A 10,860-nucleotide genomic window follows, 5' to 3' on the forward strand; every position below is an offset into this window, starting at 1 on the left:
CGTGGACCTTCCACTCCATCGGTCCGACAGATTGCAACATCTCGTATGATTCATCCGCCGGGCTCTTTTGCCGGTGGTATAAAGGATGAAAGCTGACTTTTCCCACCAACTCTCTCCCACATCAAATTGGTTTTTCTGGACCATTTTCGGGACCATTTTAATTACGGCAGTACTGCTGCCCGGGCTCCCTGTTTTGTTCTCATTCTTTGACTTGAACGTAATCAGTTGCAACAAAACAAAAAATCACTATGACTGTCACCAAGTCTTCCTCGATCCTGATCATTGGAGCAGGCACTTGGGGTGCTTCAACTGCCCTCCACCTTGGTCGCAGAGGATACACCAATGTCACCGTCCTAGACCCTTACACAGTGCCCTCGGCAATTTCGGCTGGCAACGATGTGAACAAGATTATCTCCTCAGGGCAATACAGCAACAAAAAGGATGAGATTGAAGTCAACGAAATTTTAGCAGAGGAGGCATTCAAAGGGTGGACAACCGACCCTTTGTTCAAGCCATATTACCATGACACTGGCGTTGTAATGTCGGCTTGCAGCAGCGCCGGTCTGGATCGCCTCGGAATTCGAGTAAGGCCAGAAGAAGAACCTGATGTTTCTCTGGTCACGAGGCCGGAGCACTTCCGCCAACTGGCTCCCGCTGTGCTGAAAGGAAACTTCCCGGGATGGAGAGGTTACCACATTCGCTCGAACGCTGGTTGGGCGCACGCCCGGAACGCCCTCGTGGCCGCCATACGCGAAGCAGAGAAACTTGGCGTTAAATTTGTAACGGGCAACCAAGGAAGAGTTATCACCCTTATCTTCGAGAACAACGACGTCAAGGGCGCAGTCACGGCAGACGGAAAGATCTGGCGCGCGGAGCAAACAGTTCTCTGCGCTGGCGCAAATGCTGCGCAGTTCTTGGATTTCAAAGACCAGCTCCGCCCAACGGCTTGGACACTCGCGCATATCCAGCTCAAACCTGAGGAACGCACTCTCTACAAAAACTTGCCAGTGATTTTTAACATTGAGAAAGGATTTTTCTTCGAGCCCGACGAGGAGCGCGGGGAGATCAAGATCTGCGATGAACATCCAGGATACACTAACATGGTTAAATCCGTGGACGGCCACTTGATGAGTCTCCCCTTTGAGAAAACCCAGATCCCGAAGGAGTCTGAGACCAGAGTCAGAGCTTTGCTGTCGGAGACCATGCCTCAATTAGCCGATCGCCCATTTAGCTTCGCGCGCGTTTGCTGGTGTGCGGACACCGCAAACCGTGAATTCATCATTGACCGCCATCCGGAGCATCCATCTCTTGTTTTGGGGTGCGGTGCTTCTGGAAGGGGTGAGTATATGCTCTAGATCATTCTAAGTTTGTAGATGCTAACTAGCCCTCCAGGTTTCAAATACCTCCCCTCAATCGGCAACCTCATTGTTGACGCCATTGAAGACAGAGTTCCAGAGAAAGTTCACAAGCTTACGAGATGGAGTCCAGACATTGCTGTTGACAGAAATTGGAGAGACACTCTGGGGCGCTTTGGAGGGCCTAACCGTGTCATGGATTTCCATGATGTCAAGGAATGGACTAATGTGCAGGATAAGGATACTGCGAAGCTGTAAAGGAGCTACTATATGTATAGATAACTAATAATAATCCACCTAGTTGTTTAGTCATGTTCTATCCGTGGCTCTCACACACCGGGATGATTGCCTTACTACTCATATACATATTGGTTTGGACAATAACCCGGAATCCCATACATAGCTCAAAGGGTATCATTAATGTAAAACAGAGAGAAAAAGTACTCTACGCCCGACGTGGCGATGATGAAGTTTCACTAAGTTGATAGACCTCCTCCTCAGCTCCCCACTGATGGGAAGGAATCCCAGGTCTCTGTACTTGTTGTTCCTCGTCACCGGGAAGCCTGTAGAATCCCTCTTCGCCGGCGGTTCCAGCTTTGTCGTAGGGCATGTCGCAGATGACGGACCGCAGAGAGGGATAGTAGCGACGGTACGAAAAGTAGGCAACCACAGTGCCTAGGATAGAGCCACATGTGACATCATACACGTCGTGTCTATAATCGTCAAGACGAGAAATCGCAATCATCAATGCGCAGAGAAAAGGCAAAAGAGCCAAAAGGCAGCGACAAAGATCGGTTCTCGGTCTGAATACATGCATTTGACCGGAAAAGAAGCTGGTACAAAACAACTGTTAGAGACATGACATTTCTGACGAACTGGTTTGCGAGTGAAAACTGACAAGGACAGGTATCCCAACCCGCTAAATGAAAAGCTGCTGTGGCCGCTCGGAAAACTTCTCCATCCTTCCTGGAGGATATGTTGACTCGTCTGGGTGCATACAGTCCAAGCGACCAGCTTGTTTTCAGGGGTGCCTTTCTTAGGGATACAGCGTGAAATCAAATCGGGGCGCGGTCGTCCTACGGCGTTCTTAATTATATCCGTGAGCAGCGAAGTCAACATCAAGGCGACTAGGAATCCAAGTATAGTTACTTGGACTTTGTAGGGCTTCGGTCGGAAAGTAGCTGCCCACAAGAACACTATTACGAATGGAATAACCCCAGCATATATGATGGACCATACTGGAGTACATTGTCAGTGCTTAGAGCACAAGGTCTCAGTATGGAAGGTGCTCACCAACGGGAACTCTTTCCACTACAGCGAAGGGATACTGAATGGCCTTGTTATCGAGTGAAAATAGACGATGAAATGGAGTCACAAATAGCTGGATCTGCATGTGGATATATTAGCAATCTGAGATCAATAGATCAGATAAACAATGCACTGACCAAGACCCAACCTCCTACAATGCATCCGAGTGCCAGATAGTCAACCGCTGGAAACGATCGCTGATAGAAACGAGCCACAGCGCCGGGTACCCCGGATTGCGCTGGGCGGGAAAATGATGCAGCGGATAATCCACTACGAGGCATGTCTGTGGTGTCAATTGATGCCCAGGTTCATAGACATGACAGTCTCATTGAGACATGGAGGAGAATAGGAATTCAGAACGCTTGCGACAATCATGCGAGACCACTGCCGCCTTTAGACGCACAGACCACCACTATCTCCCGCGGTATCTCCGCATCGCATTCCCAGACACTTTACCATCACAACCAACCTACCTCGTCACGGGCTCACCTTTCCTCGTCACTGAGTCGTCTTACCGCGTATTGGGATATCTTTCCGGGGTATCATTACACAAAGCAAAAATCATGGCCGACGCTGGACAGCAACGGCCTCTCACAGCTTTCGCTCCGCCGCCTCCTTTATGGAAACACTTCACGCCAGATAACCTCAAAAAGCTAGATGAGATCAAGAAGAATGCATCGAAAGGCGAGGACGGAAAACCTCGAAAGAAGAAGTGGACGCCAGCTGAATTGCGGGCTCTTGACGTACCGCCAGAGCTCCGTTTTCTCGTTCCGCCAGAGATCCCCAAGTCAGGCCATTACAGTGTGTTCGGAGAACTACAAAGCGTAGGTGTACTGACCATTTCCTGCGGCTCGCTGTGGATTATAGCTTCTAAGACATTACAGCTCTCAACGGCTCTCCCCTCCCTCCAAGATCAAGGCATTACACAGCTTTATCCTTCCCCGCCGACAGGCGACGCCAACCGGGATCAATCCTCAGAGCCTTCCCGGCCACTAAACCACGCGTATTATCTCCTCAAGATCAGCAAATCGTTGCTTCTAAACTTCCTGGAATTTGTGGGCATTCTTTCGGTAGCTCCCGAGCAGTTCGAATCCAAGGTCGAGGACTTGCGAAATCTGTTCATCAACGCGCATCATCTTTTGAACCTGTACCGGCCTCACCAAGCGCGAGAATCGCTCATTCTGATGATGGAGGAACAGCTAAGCCGCACCAGGGAGGAGATTCAGCAAATGGACAAATTAAAGGACGAGATTACTGGGGCCCTCGAACAACTGAAGAAGGACGGCGTTGACGTGGATACAGCGCCTGTTGAGACTTCTGATGAAGATGCGAAAAAGCCCAATGGCTCAGAAGGAAAAGCGACTGAAAACGCGCGACTGGTCTGGGACCTTTTGGATGAGGACAATTGAGGCTAAACTCCTGGCAATTTGAAGCACTTAATTCTCAGCTTCTCAGTCTCCGAATACATGCCCTTCGTGCATAACAAGTCTATTGTGGTAGACCTAACTACATCGTCTACGCGCGGGCCCCACACAAGCAACAGCAAGGAATGCATAACTTAAGCCAACAGTCAAATACGCCCTTTCTTTCGTACCAATGATTGAATTGCTCAATTGGGCGGCCCGTGGTGTCGAAAGCGGCAGTTTGGGCTACAGTGCACCATGCAAAACCTTCGCCTCAGCATGCGTTCAACTGGATATTTCGAGTATTGTTTTCGGAGTCCTTGCTCGAGCTCCATCTCATTATCCACTTTACATGGCGGAGCATGGTTAATCCGATATGGTCACGTGCGGCGCTAATTACGCGCATTTAAAATCCCACCAAATTTTCCCGTGAAGAGCATTTTCACGTTGACATTCAACCACATCTTGACATGATCAGGACCGTTTAATCTGATTGGCTTGATGATGCCTAAAGGATTGGACTGTTATAATTGTTTTATGCTTAGCATTTTCGACACAACTGTTTGATGCAATTTGTAACAACCTTGGTAAGTTCGTGCTTTTGTTTTTATTCTCCTACTATGATGATTGATGCCTATTATTCTTTGTTTCAACCCCATCTGAGAGCACACAAAAGTGCTTTTTGATTATATCTGCGCATCTAATATCTGAGACTTCGAGCTTCAAAAAGCTTGATTTTGGAAACTCTTGCAAAATATCGTCAATGACGTGAACCATTTGCTGACTAGTTTCAAATAGGTTTCTTCAGCGATTACATAGCCATTGATAGTCATGAATATAAAATTTGCAATTCACACTATATAATCCTTGTCTTCGTAGTCTAATCTCGTCAGCGCTAATGATATAATTGTTGTATCCCACAAGATAAATCTGAGAACAAATCCACTCAGTCACCAATCCCGAGAAATTTAGTCTCAGTATGAAAACAGCAAAACCAAAAAAACAACCACACGGTAAAAGCGTTTCTTTCAAACTAACTAGGTATATACCATCGGTCTCCCCAAAAAAAAAAAATAAGATAAAATAAAAGGAACTAAAAGGAGTTACAAGAATGAACGACCCCTGAACCAAGACCGAACACCCATACCTGCCATACCTACCATAACCCAGTCCGGTCCCTGTAGAATACCCCCAGAACACCGCGGCCCAAGCCAAATCTAACGAGAATGCTCATTCCACGCTTTTTCAATAGCACAAGTAGCAAGTCTATACAATTCGGAGACGAAATCGGCCACGAGCTTGATATGTACGATCTCCGCGACTGCGAAGGGCTGTCGTGAGAACAACCGCTCCAACATCCCCGTTGCTGTTCGAAGGAGGCGCACGTCCTTTGTGGCCTGCGGGTCGGATGGGTTCTGGAGGATGTTGCAGAAGATCGCGAGGAGGGCAGACATGGGGTAGAATATTAGGGTCCTAGGTGGTTGTACGTTAGCTTGGGATTGGATTGTGCATGTAGGTAGATCTTGTGAGGCTTACCAGAAAATGCCGTCGACGAGCACGTGCTCCGCTGCTTCAATGTAGAGGAGGGTCGAGCGACTGGCTTCGACGGAGAGCGCGAGACTGGAACTCACGCCGTCCATCACGCCGCCCTGGCCCTTGGCCCAGGATTTGCAGCGGCTGCTGGCCTGGTGGATGATTGTCATGCAGAGGTGATAGTTTAGGCGCAGCATGACGGAGTGCATGCTGACGTTTGGGTCGGGGGTTTCGTGGGAGAAGGATAGGGTTGGTCGCCATTCGAGGGGTACGGACATTCGCCAGCGCTCCAGCTCGTCGTCGAGCTCGCGGATGTCTTTGAGAAGCTCGGCGTCGGTTTTCTTTAGGGCCTTGAATGAGTAGAGTGCGCTGTAGGCGCGAGACTTGATGACGCTCAGGCGGAGATCAACGGGGAATAGCGGATATCCTGTTAATTCGTTCCTTGGTAGTTCTTCCGCGCAATGGTGTACCTGCATATCTGCGTATAGTTGTTCCACGTAGCCGGGCGGCAATGTTAGATCGCAGTTTTCGTCTGTGAACATCTGGGGTTGGCCAATCCGGATGCAGACATCTTTCTCGATGGTGAAGCAAAGCCAGAAGATGATTCTGAGTTGTCGCTGTACTCGGGAGTGATGGCCTCTGGCGCTTGTTTTGGGGTATTCGGTTTCGTCTGGAAGCGAAGTATGAGCACCGAGCATGGACAGCATGCGTGCTGCAAGAGTGCCGAAGTAGTTTGCGGATTGCAAGCTACCGCTGACAAGCTCGAATAAGGCCTGATCCAAGACGCATATCAGTCGTCGAATTCAAGTAGAAGTGAACGATGGTGATCAGGTATATGTCAGGTGGTGGAATGGCATACTTTTGCCAATCCGAGTCGAAGCGAAGAAGAGGTGTAGGGGAAAAGTCGCCAATGTCATCCGAAAGCTTACCAGTGATGCAATCGCCTGGACACCATCCAGTGTTGGAGTCCCTTGCAGAATTTGGGGCACCAAGAGATGTGCTTTCATAAAGTATCTCTCGCCATCAACAGGTGGAGGTGTCGGTGCTTTCACCTCATTACAGGGGTTCATAATCAGAGACGAGAATGCCAAAAAAGCAAATATGCACGCTCTTAAACTTGACTCTGCGTAGCAAGAATCGGGCTGAGGTTTCTGATAAACGGCATCAATGGTCTCCTGGAAAAGCTCTTGGTCCACAATGGGAAATATGCTCTGCATAAGTGATAAACGATATCTTTCGAGATGAAGCTCTAAGACGGCTCTATCCGGAAGATCAAATATAGCCCCCGTCTGCAGATCACTGAACATTGCACATGAATTGAGTGCACGTTGTTTCTCCCATGGAGGCCTAGTAGGACTTAGCTTTTCGACGTCGACTTTTTGCCCAGTTCGCGATTGCACCCATTCCTGGCCCTCAGGTAACAAGAATGGGATGCCTGTAAGCTGACTCACAACGCTCATCTCTCGTCCAGCGAAATGAAGCGGTACTGAAGACGGTAGGGACGATTGCCCATGAGATGGCCCAGGCAACTTTATCCCGAAGCTGCTCGGTCCAGAAGAGCTAGGAGACACATTAGGCGCTAGAAGGGAAATGGTCAGTCCTACGGTGTATGCGGCTGAAGATCGGGCAGACAAACTGGGCTCTCTAAACAGACTATCTGTTAGGAGTTTTTCTATCCGGTCGATGCGCTCGGCCAGGCCGGTAGTTTTCTGTTGGCTGTAAGATAGGGTGTGTAAGTTAGTGTCTTTTGTGCAAATCTGATGCAGTTTGGTTTTTCCTATGGCATACGTATTTGCATTTGTCTTATCTTTTCGTCTTTTATGGATGACTCGCTCAAATGTACATGGGATATTGTGGTGACTACACCAGTTACACTGTGGCACAGCTGCGTCGCACTTGATCTGTGCATTGAATAAGCATTATGCCCACAGTCAGGGACAACTGCGGTGATACCTTTCGTTTATAGCACGCGTCACAGGCTCTCGCTGTGCGCTTCCTAGGCTGTCGGATTTCATCCTCCGACCTCTCGGCGGATGTTGGAGACGGATACATGGATAGTCGGCCTCCACAGAGACTAGTTAGCAGCAGTACTAGTAGTGTGAAGGGACTCCGATCGATCAACTTGGTTTAATTGGAAAGGCGGGACCACAACGGGGGATGCGAAAAGGAAGCCCGACTGCCGCTGACTAAAGATGACAGAGACAAAAACTTCATTCAGGTAGTGTAAGGGGTGTTGGGGAGAACCTAAATGGCAACTCTTTTTGATTTAAAGCATTTTCTATACGGGGTTGATCTATAAGACGTCGGGAATTTTTCTTTCCGTGGCCGAAACCCCGACAAGGCCCGAGAGATGATGACAGAGGGTCGAGAGTCGAGACATTACATTTCATCAAATTCATAAAACTGCAGAAAGTTCACGTCGATCTTCCCATGACTAAGCGGTGATAAGATCTCCATTTCTTATATTAATCAATCAATCAGAAGGCCAGGTGAATGGGACTAACACGTCCCAAGAATTGGGAACTGCTCACCTTAAACGCCACAGGAAGTTTACTTATCCCCGACTAACCCGGAATGTCCATTCCCGAATTGTCAAATGCTGTACGGAGTATATCGCAGAGCTGAGGTCATCCTGAGCTTAGATAACCTAGTTCTATTTTTATATATAAAAGTAAACCAGGGGGCGTTCTAGTACATTCTCGGTACCCCGTCTGTTGAGTTCACTAAACAGCTTACTCAGCCTTGAGCTTTAGAGTCCGGTACAGAGATAATACAACTTGTACTAGGTACTCCGTACATATAGAGGTATATATTCGGACTATTGATCGGGGATACATCACGAATGAATCGAAACTCTAAAATATAACGAACGCAAACGTATCGTGCGGATATCTGCAAAAGGCCAGCCTGCAGCTTATGCGATTATGGTATCAAAGATTGAAATACAAAAACTATTCGAAAAGATGTCCCTGTAAAGCCAGCCATGAATTTCGCGCGAAGATCTGAGGTTGCCGCTGAGTGAGATCGAAAATTGTGTTTAAAACTTGCTCATACTGTACAATCCGGTCGCTGACTACCGGACAACGCAACAGTCAATCTACACAAATCAGACGTGACGCGCGGTCGGGATATGATCAGTACAGTGATAACAGGAGTCTGCCTCAGTGTGAACTGCCAGCAAGCTCGTCATCATCTGGCAAATCCTTAATGACGTCTTTCAGGATTTGGATCAATTCGTCAATGTCCGGTCGATCTGCTGGTTCGACCTGCAAACACTTCCGAACGACATCTTTGACAGGCGCACTGATCGTTGTTGTAGCATCTTTGCGGGATTCATCGCCAGCTTTGCCCTTGCCTTTGCTGGTACCAGGTTTCTCATCAGGGAAACGCCAGTCTCCACCCAGGACGCACATACTTAGGCTACCGCCGGTCTCCTCGCTACGTGCCTCAAAGGGGCTCTTGCCTACTAAGCAAGCGTAGAGAGTACACCCCAAAGACCAGATGTCGACTTTGGTGTCAATAATGGAGCCGGTCTTCACATCGAAAAGTTCCGGTGCTCGATATGGCATCGTACTATGCTCCGCAGCAGTATCTTGGACTGCCAAAGCAAGTGATCGCGAAGTGATCGCGATGGGGCTGGGGGCGAGTGACCCCAGATCCATCAGCACTGGTGTTTGTCCGTCATCATCAATCATGATGTTGCCTACTATTGTTAGCTATGTGGCTTAGTCTGCGGGGTCGGCAATGGGAGCTCTACCAGGCTTGATATCTCTATGTGCGTATGGGCGCAAACCTCCGTCTTGAACGCCTTCCTGACTCCTTGTGACCTCATCCTCCATCAATGGTTCGTTCTCGGAATCTTCGTCATCTGCTACCTGGGTTGCCCGGCGCTTAGGCTTGGCCATGCGCATGGATGTATCTGCCTCTTCACCTTCCCTTCTTACTGCCTTCGCATTGCGAGTAGACCCAGCGCCGCTCTTGACACGATATTGATGCATGGCCCGGAGCGCAGTGGCGACACCCAGCATCAGCACCATCAATCGCTTCTCCGGAAATCGAGTATGGTTGACTAGGTTGGCATTGATGGCATCCTGTAGATTCCCTCGTTGATAGTAAGGTAGCAGGATATAAACAGTCTTGGACCCGGCTTCTCCACCATCGGAGCGGAACTTCGAGCCTGACTCGGTGGACACGGAGTGATCAATCGAATGGATGATATTGGATTGTGATGTGAACAGATTGTAGGCCTCTACTTCTTTCAGTGCTTGAGAGACAGACTCCTGACCAAAGGGGCATCGGATCTTTTTCAGCGCAAACAGCTCCGAGGTTGCTTTGTCTTGAACTAGGTACACGTAGGAGAAACCACCCTAGCATTGAGTCAGTAGAAGCCTAATGGGCTAAGACTGGTTTGCCCCTTATATCTTACCTCACCCAGTAGCCGGAGCATTTTAAAGCTGCGATTGTTGATCTTAAGCTGCGGCGTGCTGGGGAAGCAGCACATGCAATCGGTAAAGTTATACAGGAGGTCGAAGAAATATTGCGCCATTTTCGGTTGATCACACTCGTGACATCCAGCTGGACTGCTGAACCAATGCGCACTCAATATTCTGATCTGTTTATCGTGGTGATGAGTCGGCTCCACCGCAAGGCTAGCCGACCGTTTGATTTCGAGCGGAGATGTGGAAATGAAGAGGAGAATAGGTGCGGCAAGGGAGAGAAGAACTGTATGCAGTCGGACGGTAAGGAAGGAAAGATCAGGAGATTATATGTTTTAGAATGAAACGCAAATTGGGGAGTTCACCACTAATGGATGTGGTAGATCTTGTTTGATAGTACACTGCTGTGGTTGAGAGTAAGCCAGAAATCAGCCAACTGATAATGATGAGGTGGAAGATATGATGAATAATAAGGCCGGGGGCGGCTGTCGTAGCCCGTGCAACCAGTACACCTCGTTACAACTACAGAACAGGCAGTGTACAAAATATACATCGGCTTGGGATTTGCCTTCACCAAAAAAGAAAGCTGTGACATTAAATATGTTCAATTCTACGGAGTATTTTCCAAATGATACTATGTCAAAGATAACAATGTAGTCAGAGAGTACTTCATTGAACAGGCTACTTTGGGGGAAATTGAGACTTATTGATAGATTACAGCAAGACCAGCCCTATATAGAGCCAGACGATACAGTCCAGCAGCTTAACCAAGGTACTCCGTGTGTAGTTAGTAGAATAATCTTCCATGTTGATGAAGTATAGTAT

The 10,860-nt window shown here is 48.4% G+C and overlaps 5 protein-coding genes across 5 annotated transcripts; 2 read left to right on the forward strand and 3 right to left on the reverse strand.

Annotated features, from left to right (window-relative positions):
• Positions 1-91: 91 nt before the first annotated feature.
• Positions 92-1,740, forward strand: BDV38DRAFT_294071 (NAD(P)/FAD-dependent oxidoreductase). Its single transcript, XM_032062416.1, has 2 exons — positions 92-1,338; positions 1,393-1,740. The coding sequence occupies exons 1-2, from the start codon at positions 249-251 to the stop codon at positions 1,611-1,613; spliced, it is 1,311 nt and encodes a 436-aa protein (XP_031912088.1). The 5' UTR covers positions 92-248; the 3' UTR covers positions 1,614-1,740.
• On the reverse strand, positions 1,598-2,955 carry BDV38DRAFT_250424 (phosphatase PAP2 family protein). Its single transcript, XM_032054954.1, has 4 exons — positions 2,801-2,955; positions 2,649-2,742; positions 2,254-2,593; positions 1,598-2,188 (listed from the first exon to the last, which is right to left on the reverse strand). The coding sequence occupies exons 1-4, from the start codon at positions 2,942-2,944 to the stop codon at positions 1,801-1,803; spliced, it is 966 nt and encodes a 321-aa protein (XP_031912089.1). The 5' UTR covers positions 2,945-2,955; the 3' UTR covers positions 1,598-1,800.
• A 176-nt stretch (positions 2,956-3,131) lies between these two features.
• med7 (mediator complex subunit MED7) lies at positions 3,132-4,166 on the forward strand. The gene is made up of 2 exons (XM_032051083.1): positions 3,132-3,487; positions 3,548-4,166. Exons 1-2 carry the CDS (start codon positions 3,227-3,229, stop codon positions 4,070-4,072), a joined length of 786 nt encoding a protein of 261 aa, XP_031912090.1. The 5' UTR covers positions 3,132-3,226; the 3' UTR covers positions 4,073-4,166.
• A 1,117-nt stretch (positions 4,167-5,283) lies between these two features.
• Positions 5,284-7,059, reverse strand: BDV38DRAFT_272309 (putative C6 transcription factor; the record flags this gene model as incomplete). Its single annotated transcript, XM_032057465.1, has 3 exons — positions 5,284-5,539; positions 5,603-6,372; positions 6,529-7,059. 3 exons carry the CDS (start codon positions 7,057-7,059, stop codon positions 5,284-5,286), a joined length of 1,557 nt encoding a protein of 518 aa, XP_031912091.1.
• Positions 7,060-8,235: 1,176 nt separating this feature from the next.
• Positions 8,236-10,273, reverse strand: BDV38DRAFT_118513 (putative serine/threonine protein kinase ENV7). Its single transcript, XM_032051082.1, has 3 exons — positions 10,026-10,273; positions 9,357-9,966; positions 8,236-9,302 (listed from the first exon to the last, which is right to left on the reverse strand). Exons 1-3 carry the CDS (start codon positions 10,143-10,145, stop codon positions 8,761-8,763), a joined length of 1,272 nt encoding a protein of 423 aa, XP_031912092.1. The 5' UTR covers positions 10,146-10,273; the 3' UTR covers positions 8,236-8,760.
• Positions 10,274-10,860: the final 587 nt, after the last annotated feature.

Source organism: Aspergillus pseudotamarii, assembly GCF_009193445.1.
Source record: "Aspergillus pseudotamarii strain CBS 117625 unplaced genomic scaffold BDV38scaffold_37, whole genome shotgun sequence".
In the NCBI taxonomy this organism is placed as follows: domain Eukaryota; kingdom Fungi; phylum Ascomycota; class Eurotiomycetes; order Eurotiales; family Aspergillaceae; genus Aspergillus; species Aspergillus pseudotamarii.